At 40.1% G+C, this 22,065-nt stretch overlaps 2 protein-coding genes across 3 annotated transcripts; one reads left to right on the top strand and one right to left on the bottom strand.

Moving 5' to 3' along the window:
- The first annotated feature begins 880 nt into the window (after positions 1–880).
- Positions 881–21,298, top strand: zcchc4 (zinc finger, CCHC domain containing 4). The gene is made up of 12 exons (XM_034217877.1): positions 881–1,114; positions 2,046–2,247; positions 6,698–6,970; positions 7,299–7,379; positions 16,749–16,821; positions 16,894–17,044; positions 17,141–17,241; positions 19,626–19,747; positions 20,151–20,226; positions 20,307–20,358; positions 20,818–20,965; positions 21,081–21,298. Exons 1-12 carry the CDS (start codon positions 1,027–1,029, stop codon positions 21,202–21,204), a joined length of 1,491 nt encoding a protein of 496 aa, XP_034073768.1. The 5' UTR covers positions 881–1,026; the 3' UTR covers positions 21,205–21,298.
- On the bottom strand, positions 7,092–16,856 carry si:dkey-219e21.4 (nuclear factor 7, ovary). 2 transcript variants are annotated; one of them, XM_034217878.1, is made up of 7 exons: positions 16,498–16,856; positions 15,842–16,075; positions 12,636–12,731; positions 9,491–9,727; positions 9,381–9,400; positions 9,155–9,285; positions 7,092–8,128 (listed from the first exon to the last, which is right to left on the bottom strand). In XM_034217878.1, exons 2-7 carry the CDS (start codon positions 16,067–16,069, stop codon positions 7,530–7,532), a joined length of 1,311 nt encoding a protein of 436 aa, XP_034073769.1. In that variant the 5' UTR covers positions 16,070–16,075; positions 16,498–16,856; the 3' UTR covers positions 7,092–7,529. The 2 variants fall into 2 exon arrangements, with proteins under 2 accessions (XP_034073769.1, XP_034073770.1); XM_034217879.1 differs by having other exon boundaries at positions 9,491–9,658.
- Positions 21,299–22,065: the final 767 nt, after the last annotated feature.

The following is a 22,065-nucleotide window of genomic DNA, read 5'->3' as shown; positions in this document are numbered from 1 at the left end:
GGAACACAAACATGGTTGTATTGAACGTATCCCCAAATACAAAAGACAGCACAATGTGGCTGATATGTCAATTCTCCAGTATCAGAATAAGCATCAAATAAGCAACACTCCATAATAGAAAACCAACAAACAATGCAATATAAAAACATTGCAGTTATGTGGTTTTTGCTGCTGTTCACCTCTCATCTCTTGAGCTATTCTGCTCATCTCTCAGATGTAATCCTCTTATCAGATGAGTTTGTTTTCAAGTACATTTAGTTTTACCATAAATAATGCAGAATTGTAATTAGTTTCACACAAAAATAATCATACAATTGAGTCAGTGAATACAAATGTGTTGAAGAGGCTGGCTCATAATTTCAAATATTACATTTTAAAATTAAGATCTAGACGTTTTTTTGTGCATTCATTTTATATTATTGGTAATACATAATTGATACTTTAATAACCATGTGTTTTTCCATTCAGTACCAATTCAAATGAGTGTAAATAAGTAAATACCTGATAGGGCCTATTAAAAACAGTTGAATTAAATAGGGATATATTTTTTTTTTTAAAAATGTTATTCCAGAACATCATTTATTTTGTATACAAAATACATAAAGTCATAAAAAAAATGACATAAAATAAATACATAAAAATACAGTTTAATTTGTCTGATTAAATATACACAATTAGTTTTGATTGCCTTTTTATTCATACGGTTTTTAATGGCGCTACTTTATTGTTCCTTGGAAATAATGTGCTTGGTTTGGAGCATGGATGTATAATAACAACTGGTTTGGTTTGGAGCATGGATGTATAATAACAACTGGTTTGGTTTGGAGCATGGATCAGCGCCATATGGCATGGATGGTATAAGAACGTTTGGAGCCCATCTATATGTTTTATTTGTGTCACTGCGACACCATGGACATGACGTCATAACTGCGCGACTCCAAACAGCATGGCTCTCACTTCTCAGGCTTGCACTCGTGTTGAAAGTTAAAGTGTAAAGTGAATCAGAGTTATAATATAACGAACGACATGGATGTTCCCGACGCTAACGACGACAGTTTCGGAATAGAAGTGATTCTTCCTGACGGTGGGAAAACAGCGCCATGTTGTCCGCATGGTGAGTTTAAATCATGGACTGTTTAAATATAAAGCTGTTTAAATGCACTGAAGCACCAAGCTGTACACATCCAACATACTAATAACCAAACTTCTTTATGTTAAAGTTGCTCTGCTTTGTTATAAATGCACACACTTTCATTATTTAAACGAAAAAATGGCGTGTGAAAATGACAAAATGTAGCTAGTGTCGCAGTAAAATATCACATAAGTTGTAATCAGCAGTGGTGGATAAAGTATTCATATCCTTTACTTAAGGCAAAGTACTAATACTACCATGTACAATTACTCCATTATAAGTAACAGTGCTGTAATGATGGTACTATCTACTTAAGTAAACGTATTTAAGTAGGCTATGCTCATATATATTTAAGAAATGTGTCTAAAGGCAAAAGCAAAAGATCTTCACATAGGGTTTTTTTTTGCAGAAAATTACTTCCAATTTACAATATTGTTCCTAATTCATGTTCTGTCTTTTCACTCAATGGTTTGGTTTAATTGAATTACATTTTAAAAGTTCTTTATAATTTATGTTTGTAAAAATTAAAAAGTACATTATTTCCCTTTGAATTGTAGTGGATTAGAAGTATAAAGTTGCAAAATTGAAATACTTAAGTAAAGAACAAGTACTTCAAATTGTACTTGAGTAAATGTACTTGGTTACTTTGCACTACTGGTAATCATATATATTTCACAGAGATTGACTAAATAACACGTGTAGGCTATTATGTTGTATTAAGCCATATTGCAGGTAAACAAACCCATCTCTTTAACGTTAATGTCTACTCACTTTGCTGTTAATGTGTGTTTAAGAATTGATGCTATTACATTCAAATTAACTCTTTTTTTATCACTGAGTTTTTTTTAATCTTTTAAGAAGTACATGGCGGCACACCTACCAAAATCACCCTATGTCACTTGTGTTTTTCCAGGTCCAACCTTGCTATTTGAGAAAGTGAGCAAAGGAGGGGAGAAAGGCAGGAAGTTCTATGCCTGCTCTGCCTGCAGAGACAGGAAAGACTGCCACTTCTTCCAGTGGGAGGATGACAAGGTGTCCGAGGCCAGGCTTCTGGCCAGAGAGGCAGAGAACCAGTCAAAGAGACCTCCCTTAACCCAGCAAGAGCGCGTCAAAAGGTCAGAAGTCAATTTACAAAATGTGTACCAGATCACAGTCCTGCGAGGCTTTCTCTGGACCTTGGTCACAGATCATCTCATATTAGCTTTTACTGGAAGAATGTGTATCTGTTTAATAGTTCACCTCTGGCTAGCAGAGGACTCGCATCTCCATAGTTTCTTATGTTGCCCTGCTAACTGGACTCCATCACTTTACCCTTAAAAAAACATACTTCTTCCATCTGTATATATTGTCTTCTCACTGTTCCTACATTTATATTGAATTTCAAGGTTTCAAAGTTAAACGTTAAAGCGAGCTACCCGCTGCAGTGGAAACGCGCCATTATACTTCCGGTTTCCGGATAAGGGGTTACCAAAATAAGAGCACTGCGTGTAGCAGTATAATTAAACATTACAGGTTGTGAGTGACATTAGTTATCAAATGTATATATGTTTAGTAGGTTGTGGAAGTGCGCTCCAAAATATTTGTTTATCTTTATTGGTATTTATTATTTTGATATTATTTATTGTATATAAATGTATAATTTATTTTTTATTGGTTTTTCAGTTGAATTATACTTAAAGTTCAGGGTAATCAACTGTTAAAAACATACTGTTCAAATTATTATTTTAATTTGTTTTAAAGTTCAAAATATTGATATTTTCAAAGTCAATGAATAATCGTATTTAATAATCGTGATATCAATATTGACCAGAAATAATCGTGATTACGATTTTTGCCGTAATCGCACAGCCCTAATCGAAAGTTGTCAATGTTAAAGAGATATTCATAAATTACTTTAGTTTATTTGTAAATTAATTATAGTATTCACAGATCTTTTTTTTATTTGTGAAAATATTTAGCGTATTTGCTGATCCGTTTTACATTTACACATTTATTTATGAGTTTGCAAATCTTTTAAATGCATTTGTGGATTGTGTTTTACATTTACAAATCATATATTTATACTAGGGCTGTCAAGTTAACGCGTTAATAACGCGTTCATGCAAAAAAAAAATAACGCCACTAATTATTTTAACGCGATTAACGCATGTGTATTTTTTGTCCTCGGCCGCCCCGTAGTTTCAGAGCGCATCGAGTTTAAAATACCATCTACAAGCTGATGCTGGCAGCCCTGCTCCTGCCGCCCGCTTGTGGCAGACCACACTTCCACGCTCACCGGCAGGCACCGACTGGCCATCTGGAGGACCGGGAGGGTGTGTGTATGTGTGGCTCGAGCGAGAGAGAGAGACCTTACGTGCATTGTTGTTGTTAGCATCTGGTGCTAGCTATCTGCGCTACGGATATGGAGCTGTTTAAATGAAAACAGAGGAGCGACATTTCGCCACAACTGCGCCGAGCACTTGACTTTATGCAGGAAGCCAGACAGTGGGACATTGTACGAAAAGTCAGCACACTCACCACGGATAGTGCGCAACATGATTGCAGCGTCCAGGCAGCTCGCGTTCGAGCATATGCCTTGAGTTGCACATAGCTCCAACGATCACACACACACACACACACACACACACACACACACTTTGTATTGTATTATTGTATGAGAGAGGTTCCAGGTTGAATTGAGGCGAATATTTGTAATGTTCAGAGGTTGTTGTGTTTAATATTCATGAGAATATTTGTTATTGTTCAAATGATAATAAACATTAGCATAAAGCATATTTGTCCACTCATATGTTGATAAGAGTATTAAAAACTTGAAAAATATTCCTCTAAGGTACATTTAGAACAGATCAAAAATGTGCGATTAATATTTTAATCGACTGACAGCCCTAGTTTACACACAAATTATTTTTATGTTCACACAAATATTTATGAGACAAATCTAAGCCCATAGCAATGCATCTCGCCGCTTTCTGTACTGTTAGGCGGGGTAGGGCGGGAAGTGTAGCATAGTGGCAGGGTTGGGAAGCAAAACTCAGTTCCGAGTAAGAACAAATAACAATTGACCGGTACCGGGATTAAAAAGAGTTGTGAGGACAGGAGGCCGAGCCCCGCGGACCGCAGCTCTCTCTCTATGCTCCGTATCAGCTGATCGCTGCACGGTGCAGCTCAGTGTCTCTCTCTCTTTCTACACACAGTGGATCCGCTGCCCGTTTAACAGCCTCATCTTTATCAAACTTTCTCTAACACGTAATGAAGGTTATTAAACGTTTTAGCTCCTATGTTGTCAATATTGACCGCCATTTCCTTTATGAAGTGAAGCAGCCTCCCTGTCTGTGTCTTCGCGCTGTCCACACATCCCCGGACCCCCAGACTCGGAGGAGCACAGGGATGTCAGTATTGTTTATGAAGCAGGGTATAGAAAGTACATTATTGAAATGAAAATACTATTATACTTTTACAAACATTGAGCAGTTGGGCAGCTGCAGCATGTGCATTGCAGGACATGTGTTGGGCACAGACTGTATGTTTGGAGTCTGTCTCACAGACAGGTTGCAGTGTAACATCAGAGGAGACTGGGCCAATTGTACATTCTCAAACTGCACCACTAACTAAACAATGCAGAGATTATTTTAATATAATTGTATTCAATAACCGTAAGAAATTAAACAGTATGAAGTGATTTGTAAATAGGAATACAGATTTGACTTAATGTTTTCATAAATATATTTTTCTCCCAGTTTGTCATGGGACTTATTTTCAGCCTCTCAAAGAACCGGAATCGAGAACCGAAAATAACCGGAATCGAAAAGCAGAACCGGAATCGTTAAAATCCAAACAATACTCAACCCTATGTGTGATGCAGTAAAATCTTACCGCTCACTTACGTTACTGGTGTCGTAAAAACCGTGGGAAAATGTCAAATACGATGCCGAAGAAGAAGATTCCAGTGGCCCCAATCTTTCAGTAAATTGCCAAACTTGCTTGTCTCTAAAAACTTTTTCTTACACTGACTTAATGTAAATATTTTCCTACTTTTACATTTTGTTGGCTGTAATTGGCCCTTCGTAGTGTATAATGACAGATAGTCTAGATCAGGGATGGGCAACTTTGATGGTGGTGGGGGCCACATAATTGATGTACTGGCCACCAGGGGGCCGCAGATTCACTTGGAACACACACAAATTCCATGTGTTGTATGTAATTATTAACACATATACTAAGTCTGACATCTTCATTGACATTTTACAATCTTTCAGGGAACATCCTCTAATAAGCTCACTAAACAAATATCAGTTCACAGAAATGTTATTTCATTTTTACAAGTGTTTGTATTGAACAGGTTATTAAACAGTGGAATAAAACTATTTTAAACTATTGGAAAGCACGGAAAATGTGTGTGTATTGAGATTAACCATTAGATGACATACACATGAAGTCATGAACACTAACCCAGACATTAGTTGTCTAACTTGAACCTAAAACACTTGTAGCCTGTCTCTGCATTCCCCTTATTCCACAATAAGGGGAGTGTCAACACAGACACCTGTCAGCCAGCACTCTGCTGTTCCTCAGCGCTGCCCCCCCTCCCTCCCGCTGAAATTATGAATGAAAAGCGTAGTAATCATAGATAACACGGCAGGGTCCGTGACAGTTTGTTTTCATCTGATTTCAAATAAACAAAGTCTTGGTTTTTAGAATATTAAACTTGTTTCGCCAAATTCAGATGATAAATACAACTTGTAAGTTTGTAAAGGCATAATTACAAGAGGCAACTTAACGTCACAGCAGGCATAACAACAGCCGCTGTTTATTCTGAGCGTTTCCCCGGGAAACACAATACACACAAACGCGTCACAGATTTGTTCGCGGTATTTGAAATCATGTATGCAGCTTGTGACGTAACTAGGAGTCTAGTGGACGGTATCAGTACTACAAGTAAAAATAAAAATGTATTTTTAAATGAATTACGTTGTTTATAAATTAATCTGAGGGCCGCAAACCCTGGTCTAGATATCCTTCACTGTCATTTTGTATATATTATACTTTTTAGTTCAGTTTTTTATCTTCTATTTGAGAAGTTTATATGTTATGTTTGTCTGTTCTTTTTCATCATCACATTGTGTGCAAGGCCTTGTTTACATGCTGCTGTGATAAAAACATTTCCCAAATTAAGAGCAATACAAATAAATCTTATCTTGGTCTTAAAAGACTAATCCGTGCATGTAAGGGGATTTCCCTTAGCTACTGACAGGTAGAGAAAAATAAAACTATACCAGCAGCTGTAAATGAGCAGAAAACAAAAAAAAGTGTTTTTATAGATAAACGTTTAGTAATCAAAGCTTTAATCAGAGCCCTCAGTGCCGGCTGTCGTGTCTGGAAACTTTGTGGCATACATCACATGCTCGTCTGTTCACAGCAACTTAGATTTTATTTAGGCCGACTTTGACTTGACTTTTGATTTGAATGGTTATAATGTCAAAACATCATGTCCAAACTCTTAGCTCCCATAACAAAAATGAGCATAGTCATCAACTTTTTCTAAAAGGTCTGTCATTTGTCCCTCAGGTTTAAAAGGTTGGGCTCCCTGCGGCTGGATGAGAAGAAGTTCTGTCAGGATTGTCAGATGTTGCTGCTGCCAGCAGAGCATGAGGCCCACTCCTCTCACAGGTCAGTGGGGGTCTCCAGTGCTCAGCTGAGGAGACCCAGTGTGCTGCTCCGTCCTCTGCTTAACAAGAAGAGCAACGCCCAGTACCTGTTCACCGACCGCAGCGCACACTTCCTGCTCGACTCCCTGGCTGCTCTGGGATACAACAAGGTGCTTTGTGTGGGAACGCCCAGGTGAGGGAGATTACAAGATTTGTTATCAAAATAATGCTGGGCTAGTTTGCCCTAACAACTGAATTCTAACTCTCATTCAAGAATTAAAAAACAAGCACGTCATTTTGGCCTAGTGGTCAAAGATACCTTTATTACAAAGAACTTAAAATACCAAATGCATATGAACTGGAATGCAGGTGATTTGAGCTGATGATGATACATGTAGCAATGCATGGCACTGTTCAAGGCTTCCAACTTTCTTGCATTTACGCTGAAAATAAGCAATGAATGACCTTTTAAACATTTATCTCGAGTTATTTTAAGTCAATAATGATGAAAGTGTTTCCAGACTTCAGGAGCTGATCACGCTGCGGAACCTGGAGGGGAAACATGAGCCAATGAAGAGCCTGCTTCTGGACATTGACTTCAGGTTAGCTGTCTCATCTGTTATCATGATGTCTTTTACTGTACAGCTGCTCTCATATAAACCTATGAATACATTCGACATTAAAGAATGCACACATCATTAGCAAAACATCCAGATGTAGCCCAGATCACTGTCTGGTGTGACACTGCAGCGTCATGCAGTGCTGTGGGGACAGAGCTCCAGGTGATTGGGCCACATCTGGTTCTCTGGTGGTCTCAGGAAGCGCACGGCGAGGTACACGGGCTGGGTGAAGTGGTGGTGAGCGCGGTCGAACACTGGTGTCACCGCTGCTGAGAACCTTTGTAGGACCGCCATGGTGTCTGCGTCGTAGAAAAGCAGCTGACCCTTGTCATAGTTCAGCCATATCCCAACCTTTCCCAGCGGCGTTTGCCCGACACCTTTGCACGCCACATGCCGGTCGTTGTGCCACGCAGACAGATTGCCGTTGCGGAGCTCCAAGCACCAGGAGTTCCTGTTCCGGCCCAGTTTGCTGCCCTTATCCCGGCCCTTCCTCTCCATGCTGGCGTAGGCCACGCCCAGAGCCCAGGCAGAGCAGCAACGCACGTCCACCTCTGAGTACCTCTGCCCGGCTGTGACTGGAGCTGAGTCCAGAGCACAGCACACCTTATCAAACTGGAGGGGGTGAGCTGGTCCCGAGCAGGCGGAGCCGGAGAAGGACAGGCCCCGCCCCTCTAAGGTCACCGTGATCTGGCTATGGCAAGTCTGCCTGTCAATCACCATGGGGGAGGAATCTGAAATGACACACAGTTTGAGATTTGTGGATGATTTATTAGCCTTCATCAGTGATGAAGATTGAGTTAGGGTTTTTTTTTGTTTTAGATTTTTTTAGACATTTATATTTTGACACTTTCATTCAACCATTCATCCTTAGTATCTTTATAGCTTTAAGTCTGCACCTTTTTAACATATGAATTCCAAATCTACTGTATTACGTAGAAAAATACTTTATACTGATAGTAAATACCATAGGTTTCATGTCAACATATAACATTCAAAAGGGCTTGATTAAATTCCAATCTGAGGCTTTTCCAATCGAAGAGTACCTTCCCAACTTTCTCCCGATATCATGGCCCGCGTTGTGGGAATTTGTGTGAATATTAGTCTCTTAAAGGTGGGGTAGGTAAGTTTCAGAAACCGGCTCGAGATACACTTTTTGTTATATTCCATGGAATGCTCTTAACATCCCGATAGCAATGAATATCTTTCATCTGTGGAAGCCGTAATACTGTAAAAGTACATCCAGGCTAAACGGATTGGATTGCCGCCCTGTCTGTCAGCCTTCCATCTCGTGCACGCACAAATGTATCTCGTGCCCTCATTGGGCGTGCCCTCATTGGGCGTGCATTGCATCAGTACTTCAATGACTCGCCAGCAACAGGCGGCCACTTTCACCAGTCTGCTGACGTCATGTGCGTTCATGTGTGTTGGAGGAGGTGCTCTGTAAGGAAGTCTGAAGGAAGGGGCGGATTCTTTTCGGCTGTGTACTTTCAAATGTTAGTGCACTCGAGCCGGTTTCTGAAACTTACCTACCCCACCTTTAAGCAGGTGGCCCCTTGTAAGGCAGCATCTTTGAGTGCTGCTAAAAACTGAAAAAACAATTTTTGTGATATATAAACAAAATGTAAAAAGTATTTTATCACTATTGACATGATTGTCATCTGCCGTAATAAACTAGGCTTTACTACAACTCCCTCTAGCCCCGAGTGCTTTTGCTTGTGTAAGGTATTTCCATGATGGAGAGATAATGTCCTCAATACCTAACAGCAGCGTCTTCCTCTGCAGCTGAGCTTTAAGTTGTTTGGAGATGGACGATAATGTTTTGAGGAGCCTTTTAAATCTCTCTTCATTCAGGCGGATTTCCTTCTCGGTGACATCCGGTTTCTTAGGACTGTGATTTATTTCATAGTGATCAAAGAGCAGATGTTAGACAGAAAGTTCTCAAACTGAGTTGTAAACGTTTCATCAAATGGTGCAGTGTTTTACCTCAGATTCTCTGGCTGACCCTTGAAGTGAGACAAACAGAAACCCTGATTAAAACACCAGGAGACAAGGACCTTATGTTACTTTATTTGAACAGTGTGCATTGAACAGACCTTATCGTCTTTGTCTGCCAAGGGACTGTTGCTCAGAGCTCTCTGCATGCTGCTGATGCTCTTAGTGACCTGGTCCTGGTGGAGCTGCCAGGTCTTCAGAACCTGGTCCAGTCTGGTCCGGGCCTGTCTCAGGTCCAGCTCTAGAGAGTCCTGCACTGCTTGCTCGTCCTGCTTCAGGACACAGTGCATGTTCTCGAAGTGCTCCTGAACGCGTTGTTTCATAACCTCTGTGCTCTTCTTCAGGGGGGACATGAGATTATGACAGCCAAAGGGTTTATATGTTATTAGTCTAGTTGCCAGCATAGTGTACCCTGAAATGTTCAGTACCCCACATTTTTACGTTAGAAATGTACAGTAAGGGTCCCCAGCACATAGAATTTGTGATTTCGACCACCATGAGCAGTGTTGCAACTAGGGATGCTCCGATCGGCAATTTCGGGGCCGATCGCCGATCGCTGGAATCAGTATCGGCCGATACCGATATCCGATCGAGTGGGCGGGGCCTAAATGGAAGATTTAAACATCACTTTAAATCTTCCATTTAAAGTGATGTTTAAACTCAGTTAATGGGGCTCATTCACTGGAGCTTCCACAAACAACAATCAACTTAATTATTACATTCAAATGATGTACATTATTCAAGTTGACATTCACTTTGGATAATAACACGGGAGAAATGAGCGGAAGCGCTCTCTTTTCCTCTCTCTCTCTCCCCCTCTCTCCCCCCCTCTCTCTCCTGACAGCCTGTCAGTATCTCATGCAGCTCACTGATCCAGTAATGAGTGACCCGACAGTGAAGAATAAATATATTTATAACTAGTTTAGCTTGTTCCAGAGGTAGATCAAATAGCTAAGTGTGTTAGGTCTAACTCTATAGGTGTGTTTCCTTCCGCTTACCGGTCCGGCGGGCGGAGCTGCAGGATTTCTGCTTCACACACGTTGCATACCGCTATTTTACTGTCTTTTTCGGACACCTTAAAATAATGCCAGACCGGTGAAGCCATTTTGACCAGCTTGTTTTGCTGCACACAGAGAAAAGTGTCATGTATTTTACGTCATGCGATCGGCTCTCGCGATCGGCATGTTTAGAGAGCACCGATCGATCGGTAGAGAGTGAGTATCGGCCGATCTCGATCGGTGACCGATTGATCGGAGCATCCCTAGTTGCAACTATTGGATATAGAGAGCAAAAGATGAAAATTCTTATCTCTACTGTGGAGCACTTTTTTTTTCAAATTATCAATCTGTCCAATGTATGCTACATTTTCCAAATCGACCCAAAATGCATAAAAATAAGACCACAGATTACAAATATTGGCATTTTCTGATACTGAAAATGTCAGAAATGGACTCTGCATCCTCAATTACCCACATTGTCCACATACTGTAGGCCAGGGGTGCTCACACTTTTTTGGCTGGTGAGCTACTTTTGAAATGACCAGCTCACCGAGGTCTACCAACCAAAAATAAAATCCCAAATTGCAAGGGTTGCTGAATAACACGTTTTATTTATACATGGGATAATAGGGCTGCAACAAACGACTCATTTGATAATCGATTAATCTATCGATTAATGAAACGACTAATCGACTATTCAGACTATTACTGTATGCCTTGCACAATTTCTCAAACGCTCTTGTTTAGCCATCAACTTTTAGATTTAGCTTGAGGTTGTTTTAGGCATGTGGAAACTAACAATGAAGACAATAAAGATGAATACTTGATTCAAAAATACATATATTATTAAATTAACTAAACAAATTGTGAACAAAATTAACATTGCTGTTTATTTAAATGGAATAAATAATATTTCACATCAAAAGAAACAACAATGTTTTAACAAATCGTATTAAATAATGTGATGACAGAACTGTAAACAGAATAGCTGAAACTTTAACAAAATAAATAACTCAGTTTCCTCTAATCATTAACCCATGTTTGTATAATGTAGTTAACTCTGTGTGTTGCTGCTAGCATACATAACACCTGACGTGGAAACGTTACTCGTGGATGGGGCTACAGAGCTACTAGAGAGACGGTCGAACCCGGTGCATTCCTCCGTCTGAATGTGGACCACTTTTGCTAAATGTTTAGACAAATTGCTCGTGTTCCCGCCCTTACATGCTAAACACTCTTGGCAACGAGCATTGTCCACATCGAGACGGGTAACATTTAACCACACCTTGGAGCACTTCTCTCCGCCATCTCCTCCGTGTGTTGCTGCATGTAGCAGCTGCGTGTGTGTAAACTGCCCCGCCCCCTCGCACACAGACGGGGGAGAGAGAGATCTCGTCTCGATTGGAAAGATCAAAAATACACCGACCATAGACGCATTTGTTTGTCTTTTTGCATGTTAGAAACGAGTTGGCGACACTAAGACTGCGAGATAATGTTTGTGTAGCAATAATATAGACCTTTCTCTTTCTCAACTCGCTACTCGGAGGGAAGTCGCTGTCATATGCCTTGTGAACACTCCGATAATGCCTCTCCACGTTACCTTTCTTTGGCAGAGCGACGCTTGCTTTACAAATAAGGCAAATAACCTTTGAATGTGACATCACAAACAAATACTCTTCCTCCCATTCTGGGTGGAAGTGGTTTGTCTTTAGCTTCTTGCTCGGTCCCCCACTCATTTTGTTGTTTGTCTCTTTAACTTAATTTGAGTTTTCCCGGCACTTGACTGATTTTGTATCGCTTTGCATTCTGGGTTAACAGACTGGAAAGCAATAGGTCGCTTTTTCTGTCAATCAAGTAAACTCCTGAATTAAGTGGCAGGGAGGCCAAGGGAGGAGGGATCAAAACCTGTTTTGTCTATTTTAACGGAACAGGATTTTTTTTTTTATGAATGACTCGCGATCTACCAGCTTTGCGACCGCGGTCGACTTACTGGGCACCTCTGCTGTAGGCTATAATGGTAATTCATGCTTATTAACACAACTTGTGCTAAATGTGCAAATTGCCCAACATATGCAGGTTAGCATCCGGCAGTTTCTATGGGCTGGGGACCCTACTATACATCTCTAAAATAAAAATGTGGGGTTCTCAACATTTCAGGGTTCACTTTAGGACTCTATGAGCTGGCATCTAGACTATATTGCCTGTGGTGTTTATTGGAAGTATTGAGAGCTTCTGGTCCCGTACTCACAGAAAGATCTGCCTTGCGTTTCTTTAGAGACTGGATGTGCGCCTCAGTCCTGGTCCTCTCTGCCTGCAGCTCCTCCACACGTCTGGACAGCTGATCCTGAAGGGTTTCAGTATTGACATGAAAGTAGCATACCTGCCAACCCTACCGATTTGGGCGGTAGTCTACCGCTTTTTACATGTTTCTACTGCCTACCGATTTAGCTGGCTTTCCTTACCGATTTCAATCTTCACAAATTATGAAAAATAAAAATGCCCCTTGGCGCACCATAGACAATGGACTCGACTTTGGCTCCTATCCAATTAAATTGGATTTGCTCATCACGTGATTAGTGTTCGGTCTTGTCGCCACAGTGTTGTTTATTCACATCAGAGATGTTCAACAATACACAAAGCTACAGGTTTTGATATGGAAATTCCGCGATGAATAGAACCCCCGAGAAGAAGAAGCCCACCAAGAGGTGGGACAATGTGTTTAACCTCTTAAGCCCTGAGCCTGTTTTTCAGGTTTCAGGCTCGAAAATGCCACTAACACAACAAAGACTATATCTTCACTTCTAAAAGGGGTAAATTAATAATTTTTTCTCTCAAAGCAAGGTTACATCTGTGAGTTGGATGTAGAAGTGTCAGAATCAATATAGATGTTTTTATTTTAAAGTAAATTCAGATGGAACACAGTAAAAACATGTAAATTCTAACGTCCTCCTAAAAAAAAAACATTACTTATAGTGAAAATCACCCTTGAATGATGGGCTAGTAGACTAAAAGCTTTAGGAATCCAAACTATAACATATAATAAGTACCCTGTATAAAGATTGATGCAAAACAAGTGAAATTTGACCTTTTTAGAGAGGTTTAGAAAAATAAAGTCCAAGCGGACTCACCTCTGGGTAATTTGGGAACCATCAGTTCCATTTGAACTTTTTCACTGTAAAAATCATTTTATTATTTTGAATTATCACTATAGGTATTCATTACATCCAAATACAACTGTTGTGATTTTTTTTTAAATAAAATAAAACATAGGCCTACTCTGTTATCCTCTGAGCCTCTGAATTAGCCCCGAGCGAAAAATGCTAACCTATTACTGCACCGAAAATCACTCCTAGCTCCCTTATTACTTATCCTAGCTGCACATCCAACACATCGTTTATGATCGTAAAGACACAGAATCTAACGGTGCCCACCTCAACACTGAAAGATACAAACTCGCGACGTTAATAAACAAAAACGTACATCAAAACAAATGGCGCTAGCGCTAATGCGTTAGGCTAACATGGCTTACCTTCCTCTTTGTCTGGTCTAAACTGGTCTTCAATGGCATTAAAACGATAAAAACGATGATGTAGTTAATCCATAGGTTAATATCCAATGTGGCTGTGTCCCCTTTGAAATGTTCTGATAATCTATAAGCAATAAAACTGCAATTCCGTTATCTGCTGTCCGCTCCGTGCTCAGAGCGGGTCCTGCTGCAATTCCTGCTTCCTTACGTAGTAAACAATAAGTAAAGTCTCCTGCGTAATGTACTTAAGCTGGCTGGCATTCTTTATACTTTACGCAGGACCATATCTCTGGAACCCATTGGTCGATTTGGGTGATTTACAACTTTTTCTTAACCATTACATCCAATAGAATCGATGGGCAGTTCCCAAATCCACGTAAACATTACCATAGCGGACGTAATAGAGAAGCAAACGAAGCATATCTGAAAGTACAAGCCTGGACGGCAAAACTTTATACCCAGTATATTGCCATAAATATGATGATGGATTATCAGTAAAAATGTCTACGTGACACAAAGACATTGGATTAACCTTGAGCGGCGTTTTTATTCCGTTGAACACAACTTTTGATCACAAATCAAAAAAGGTAAGACGTAATTATTGTAATATTTTTTTAAACCGGATGTTGTTTACTTTCTCTTTTCTGGCTGATAGCTCCAGGAATTCGAGGTCGGACAGTGATGACATTACATGTGTGGAATCTGTGGAGTCTCAGCTTTAAATCGTATATCTTGTTTGTGCAGTTAAGATAGTAATAAGGGCATTTCTACCGTGAGTTCTGTGTAAAAAAGCGTTAGCATTAGTTGGCATTTTTTCGCTCAATGCTAATTCAAAGGCTTGGTATTACTCTTGTGTTTTTTAGCTGACAATTGTTCTTATTGTCAGTTAGCGGAGTTTCTTACCTTTTTAAAAGGGTATGAAACATTAATAGTTTCATAAATGTTAAGAAGCCCTGAGACATAGTCTCGTAAAAAAACGGTGGGAGGGGTCCACTGGGGGGACCTTCGGGCTTAAGAGGTTAAAGCCAAGTGGACAGCAGATCACGAGTTTATCGAGGTACACGAAGGTCTGTTGGCAGGGAAGATAAACATCTTCAAAAAATCCACCTGCTGCAACTGGAAACCAGACCCTGAACTTCTCAAGAAAGCCAAGTCTGCTAGATACCAAGCACTAAAGTGACTGAAACATTGTATGACCAATTTTTGTGAAAAATGCAAAAAGTGATGCAATATATTAAATACATGGTTTATACCTGTAATTACTGTGGTTTCATTTCTTCTAATTACCTAATTTTGGCGTGAACATTTGCCACGTGCAAACATTTATACAGTTCAATTTGAAATGTTCTTCAGAAACATTCTAATTAGCTCACTTCTGTTTTTTTCTGCGTTTCCATGTTCGTTTGACCAGCTTTGTTGCACATTTCTGCTCCACACTTCCTCGTTTTAAATCAGAACAGCTCTCCACTTTCAATATAGTATATATAGTATTTGTCATATTTTATCATATTTTTACTGTGCTCAGTTTCTCACATAATTATATTTTGGGTAAATATCGTCTTTATTTTTAGTTTGGTACAATTGTCTTAAAATAGTTTTTTAAAATAGCTTTTTATCATTATTCTTTTTTTGTCTTAGCATGCACATTTATACCAAAGCAAATTCCTCGTCTGTGTAAACCGACTTGGTTATAAAACCGATTCTGATCCGAGATGCACATGCACTTTGATGTACTAATTTCAGAGTGCACAGGTGTATTAAACTACACTGTGGTTTCTAAAATGACTCATCAGTTTGAGCTTCGCCTGTTTGTTCACATCCTTTAAGCTCTGAGAAATAAGTCTTCTCTGCATGCAGATGAGACTGTATGTGAAATCATTCCCAAAACTCAGCTATAATATCTATATAATAATATAAGTGTGCCTCACCATGCTCAGGTTCACTTTAGAGGGTTGTCCAAAGTTGGCAATCTTCTTTTGCAGTTTAGGAGAGCGAGGGAAGGGCTGGACCCGGTCACTGCTGGAGTCCAGAGGAGAGAAGCCCCGGCCCTCCTGCAGTGCACTGTGGGAGCCTGCAGGGGAGCCTGCGGCGGGTGCCGCAAGCCCACTCTGTGCTAACTGTCCATCACCAACAGATAATGCTTCCTTTCCTGCCATTTCTTTCTAAAATGACAAACGTACATATATTTACCCTCTTTCTGACAGTCCTCCTTTCACACTGTCTAGGCATTCTCTGTGTTTTATCTTCAACTGTAAAACAGTAAACCAGTTCTTCAGCTTTTACAAAATCTGTGAAAACATGTCTATTCTGACACCATGACAAGCATTTTACACAAACTCTTTCAAATACTTTCTCAGCAAACTTAACAAAAAAAACAGAACCAGTTAAAAACATTTCTGAATGTTAAGCATTGCATTTTGGCATATTTAGCATATAAAACTGCAAAATACCAGGTGTTGGTTCAGTCACACAAATCCTTTTCTACTGCGGAATCAACTCTTAGACCTCCACAGGTTGTACAAATCATATAATCAGATACAGCCCTTCATTGTATTATTACGCATTTTTAAATAAAGTTTCTTACCTGCAGTGATTCTGTGCTGTGTCTCTGCTGTTTCAGTAAAGAATGTGCAGGGTGTGTTCATGAGTTACGAGCTGCAGCCTGTAGCACATTTATTGGAACTTGGATACACACATACGTCAGCTGTGTTACAGTAGATGAGTTTAAACTTGCTCTTGTTTTGCAGCCTGCTGTTAAGAGAAGCACCAAACAGAAGCAAAGTCATTTGAATTTGTAAATGGCGACTAACACATTCTTTCTTCATAATGTTTCAGATACGCTCAGTTCTACAGCCAGGATGAGTTCTGTCACTACAACATGTTCAACCACCACTTCTTTGATGGAAAGGTACAGTCCGAACACCTTTGTTTTAGATATTGAATGTATAGTATAGGATAATAAAGCTCCTTCTCTTGTTAGGCTTCCAGTGCAGTCCTTCAGGCCTTCCTCACAGAGAGTGAGGGGGGGAAGCTGGTGATGGTGGCGGACCCTCCGTTCGGGGGCCTGGTGAAGCCTCTGGCCAACACTTTCTCTCTGCTCTCTCAAACCTGGAGGAAGCTGCAGAGCTCGGGTCAGTTTCACTGTGGAGTCTGACGTTTATCCTTTTCTATTTTCCAGATTTCTGTCTATTTGAGGTTAATTAGAAATCTACTGTGTTTCTGTGCAGACGCCAGCGGTGCTGACATGCCCATGATGTGGATCTTCCCATATTTCTTTGAGCCTCGCATCTTGGAGTGTCTCCCCTCACTCACCATGCTGGATTACCAGGTGATCACTTTCATGATGATGTAATGAACATATTGATCAAAAACAGCTTTAGAATGTCACTGTCATTAATCATGAGAAACCGTTCCTGTGTTGGAACGGTTTCATTTAACCAGTTAAGCCCCATGCCCCCGGTTTCTTGCGACATCTTGCAAGAAACAGCGTCTGAAGGCTTCTTAACATTTAACAAACTATGAATGTGTCATACCCACTTAACGGTTAGAAACTCAGCTTTCAGACAATATTAACAATGTTTAGCTAAACCAGGGGTGGGGGGCCTCCGGGCCGTATACGGACCGCAAGACCATTTGGTACGGCCCTCAAGGCAATTTATAAACACACGCAAAAAAGACAAAAATTAAAGAAATCTAGACCGCAAAACAATTAAACAAGGGAGTGCCTGTTTTTCCTGGCCACGGTCAGGGTCCTTGAACACAACACGAGCCTAACGTGTCATCACGTGGTATATGTCTCGTCTGACGGGTGCAGTTCTGACGGAGAGCACCAGAACGTCGCTCCGGCACTTCCAAGCTGTACCCATAAGGAGCCGTACACATGCCGCAGTTTCTGCGTGGCTGTGTCTTTAGTTGAAAGCCCAGTGGCGATCTGTTCATCTGTCATACTGAGCATACAGTCAATACTTTCTTTGTTATTAGCATCTGGTTAGCTAGCTATGCTAACGAATATCAGAAGCTTTTTCTACAACCAGTGAGGTAAAGGCACATCTTTATATGATCATTATAGTTATAAAAAAACAAGAGAATAAAGTAAACATTATCAACGCCTTTGTGACCTCGAGACTCGATTATTGCAACGCTCTATACGTGGGTATGGACCAGGCCTCTATTAAACGCCTGCAGCTAGTGCAGAACGCAGCGGCACGTCTCCTCACTGGCCACAACAAGCGTGACCACATCACCCCAATTCTGGCCTCACTACACTGGCTTCCAATTCTGTTCCGAATTGATTTTAAAATCCTTTTATTTGTTTTTAAAGCACTAAATGGGCTGGCTCCGGCCTATAGCTGAACTCCTCCAGCGCTACACCCCAGCCAGAGCGTTAAGGTCTGCTGCTACTGGTAGTGCCTAAAACCAGGCTAAAAACCAGAGGGCACCGAGCCTTCGCGGCGGCTGGCCCCAGGCTCTGGAACACTCTGCCCCTCCATGTGAGGTCGGCCCAGACCCTAGGGGTTTTTAAATCTAAACTAAAAACTCACTTCTTCACCCTGGCCTTCTAATCAGAGCAGAGCACGACTCATGACACTTCCCTGTGTTTGATTTTTATATTTGATGTTGTAATTTATTGTCTTCTGTTTACATCGGTAGGAATGTGTTATTTATTATCTGCATGTGCAGCACTTTGGCTCGACCGAAAATCGGTTTTAAATGTGCTATAGAAATAAGATTTGATTTGAAACGGGTATAAAATACTATGACAGTAAAAAAAAGTTGTTATTAATAAACAAGAATACAGTTTGAAAGGAGAGTGATTTGTAAAATATCCATAAGGAGAAATAAAATCTGCTTACAGTTCTGTTTCATATGATGTTGAGAGATGTATCCATCGATCTCTTAATGTTGCTCTCAAAGTGCACCAGATTGATGCTTTCAACTTCAATATTTAAAAAAAAATCTTCAATTGTTCTGGGAATGTCATTTTCGGGCCTGAGACCTGAAAAACAGGCTCGGGGCTTAACTGGTTAACATTAGATGACAGAAATGATGACACCTCCAGGAGCTTAGATAAAAACTTAGGTGCAAATACTTTTTTATTCACAGCACACCTTTTCCTTTTGACAAGCACATATTTAACCATTAACGTAATTGAACCCATCCATATTATAATAATATATTGCCAAATATTTTACTACTGTGACGAGTACAAAGGTGTGCTGTGAAAGATTAAGATAAAGATTTATTCAGACAGCATGATGATATGTCAAGATGGAGAACTTTCTTACAAGTAATAACTAGTAGTTATCATGCTCCATATATCATATCCAATAGAATCTCCTCTTGCTAGCACCGTCAGTGTTCAAACTGCAGGAGAGAACTGTGCCATGTAGGGCACACTTTCAATGAAACTAATGAGTGACATCTTTGGAAACGCATGCAATGTTTGTCCATAATAAATTCAATTCCCCGTTAATGGCGAGGTTTTTGGTGATTATTGGAAATGGTGTTTTGGATGCCTTTGGATGTTACCTTAGGTCTGTATTATTCACTGAAGGTGTAAACGTCATTTAGCGTCTCTTAAGTCCAACAGTGATTTTCTGTTAATGCAAATAAAGTAACTATATGCTATGCTTCCTTTAGGTGAAACACTCCCTGTGCTACCTATTTCTTGTGTTCCTCAAACAATAATGTAAATATTTGATGTGTTTCTAGGTGGACTATGACAACCATCCTCTGTATAAACATGGGAAAACAGGCAGGAAGCAGTCTCCGGTGAGGATCTTCACCAACATTTCACCAAAAGACATCGTCCTGCCCAAGGACGAAGGCTACAGGTACCGACATATTTACTGTACTGATGTAATCTCATCACAGCTGTATCAATGCATGTGTTGACCAACAAATGAAACATTCCTTGCATGCAAATATGCCAAAAGTAATTATGATAGTATATTCAGTTGTTCTGTAAAATGCCCCTATTGGTTTACAATTGTATAATAACTGAGTTTAGGGATCCTTCTCATACAGTACTTGAATGTATTTAATTTAAGCTCAGCAGCCGTGTTAATGGCTGATCTGGCACAAGCAAATTAAAAGAACTTAAGTTAAATGAATAAGGAAGTTAAAGTATGATGATGAGATTACACAGTATCAATTCCAGATTAGAAGTTGAAAACCCCCAGGAATGCAGTTATGTTAAAGGCCATGTGTGTTCTCCTCTTCTCGTCCTCATGTTAGATTTTGCTCTGTGTGTCAGAGATTCGTCTTGTCCCTCAACAAGCACTGTGCTAAATGCAATGTCTGCCCGTCCAAGGTATAAAACCACCACCACGTATCATATTTTCTCATCATTTATTTTCCTCACAAGTTCTTACTTTCACTCTTTGTCTCCAGGACGGCCGAGAATGGAAGCATTGCTCAACGTGTGAGAAGTGTGTGAAACCATGTGAGTCAATCAATCATAATTCCTTTATTCGTCCCACTGAGGGGACATTTACATTGTTACAGCCAAAGGAAAGTTGAAGACAAAAAAATGTTGCACTATTTGATAAATGGCAGGCAATAGTCAAAATATAAGATAAAATATATTACAATTTACAAAATTACACATTCTGGTAGAAAAGAAGCAGCAGCAGTATTTATACAAATACATTGTAAAATGTAGTGTGGTAACAGCTAGATAACAGAGGTGAGATTGAAGATTTTTGATACAGTATTAAAATGGTCAAACTCAGAAAGCAGCCAGTAATAACATCAAGTCTTTGTTTTGTTCTGATTTTTTTATTTTTAACTTATTGCACAATATATACACAATCACGTCAGAAGTGTACATTAAACTACTTAACCCTCCTCTGGCTTTTGTTATTTTAATATATTGTGTTTATTCAAATTCTTTCATTTTCAGCCTGGAGACACTGTGCGCCCTGTGGCCGCTGCGCCCTGCCGGACCACCCGTGTGGACTGAGTGAGGGGACGGAGGGCTGCTTCAACTGCGGCAGCCTGAAGCACAAACGCAAAGCCTGCTCTGTCCAGGACTCTCAGAGGACCAGGAGGTAAGTCCTCAGAACTGTCCCTGCTCAGTGTTTGAACTCTAGCTTGCTCATAATAACACTCAATATTTTCATGTCTTAACTTGTTTTTGTTTCGGTCTGTGTTTTGTCCCTCCAGTAATCGACCCAATGCCAAGAGCGGAAGCAAAAATGTGTCCCATTGTCCCAACCAGAAGCCTAAAGCTAAGAGGAAGTCTGGAGCAGCGCGCAGAGCAAAGAAGCTGGCCGCTCAGTCCGAGTGACCTCAGCAGAGTGATTTTATATACAGCGACTCAAGTGATTGTACAACACAGTGTTAGCAGTGCTTTGGCTAGAATAAAACAACAACAACAAAGACCTTGCCCTGCATTTTTCATTTATATGCATAGACACCTAGTGTTGGTGTTTATTTATTCAAATCTGTCAATATATTTATAGAAATATTTACATGGCAGACTCTTTGATCTTAGAATCAAGTATCAACCAATTACTTAAATTGTAGTATATGTATTTGGAGGAAATGTAATTCAATTATTGAATCTGCATGAATAGATTTTTGTCCACCAGCAGAACAATGTGTAAACACAATATCTGACAAATATGGTGCAGCTGTCTGTATAGCGTCTCCTGTTCAAACAGCCTCCGTCAGCTGAAAGCTTTAGAAAGAAATCTAGAAAGTGGAAAGAATGAATAAATGATGAACGTGTTTATATAAAGGAGATACATAGATGAGGAGGGCAGTATGTATACATGACTTAAAGCCAGACCCGGCGCCAGAACAAATCTACAGAGAGGACATATGATTTTCATGGGAGGGCACATAAAACCAGGGAGGGGGGGGCCGGAGCTCCAACAAGCCGTTTAGGACAGAGTGAATACCGGTGAATACCAGTGTTGTGCTAGTTACTGAAAACCAGTAACTAGTTACCATTACTAGTTACTTCATTTCAAAAGTAACTCAGTTACTTTACTAGTTACTTAAACCCAAAAGTAATGCGTTACTGTGAAAAGTAACGTTTTAGTTACTTGAAAAAAGGGCTCCCATGAATGCCCTTATAGCCTTCATTTCAGTACTGTTATTGCATTGGAGAATAATACAATCTGTTGATCAACTTGACATGCAT

Source organism: Gymnodraco acuticeps, unplaced genomic scaffold (genome assembly GCF_902827175.1).
Source record: "Gymnodraco acuticeps unplaced genomic scaffold, fGymAcu1.1, whole genome shotgun sequence".
Classification (NCBI taxonomy): domain Eukaryota; kingdom Metazoa; phylum Chordata; class Actinopteri; order Perciformes; family Bathydraconidae; genus Gymnodraco; species Gymnodraco acuticeps.
Note: the sequence above shows the minus strand (reverse complement) of the source record. Positions and strands in the feature narration are given on the sequence as shown.

Excerpts from the sequence above, each read along its gene's own strand:
- zcchc4 (XM_034217877.1), top strand. The coding sequence starts at position 1,027 with ATGGATGTTCCCGACGCTAACGACGACAGTTTCGGAATAGAAGTGATT. Across the intron at positions 19,748-20,150 it reads CCCAAGGACGAAGGCTACAG|ATTTTGCTCTGTGTGTCAGA; the intron begins GTACCGACATAT and ends TCCTCATGTTAG. Across the intron at positions 20,966-21,080 it reads GACTCTCAGAGGACCAGGAG|TAATCGACCCAATGCCAAGA; the intron begins GTAAGTCCTCAG and ends TTGTCCCTCCAG.
- si:dkey-219e21.4 (XM_034217878.1), bottom strand. The coding sequence starts at position 16,069 with ATGGCAGGAAAGGAAGCATTATCTGTTGGTGATGGACAGTTAGCACAG. Across the intron at positions 9,286-9,380 it reads GGTCAGCCAGAGAATCTGAG|TCCTAAGAAACCGGATGTCA; the intron begins GTAAAACACTGC and ends AATAAATCACAG. Across the intron at positions 8,129-9,154 it reads GAGGAAGACGCTGCTGTTAG|ATTCCTCCCCCATGGTGATT; the intron begins GTATTGAGGACA and ends GTGTCATTTCAG.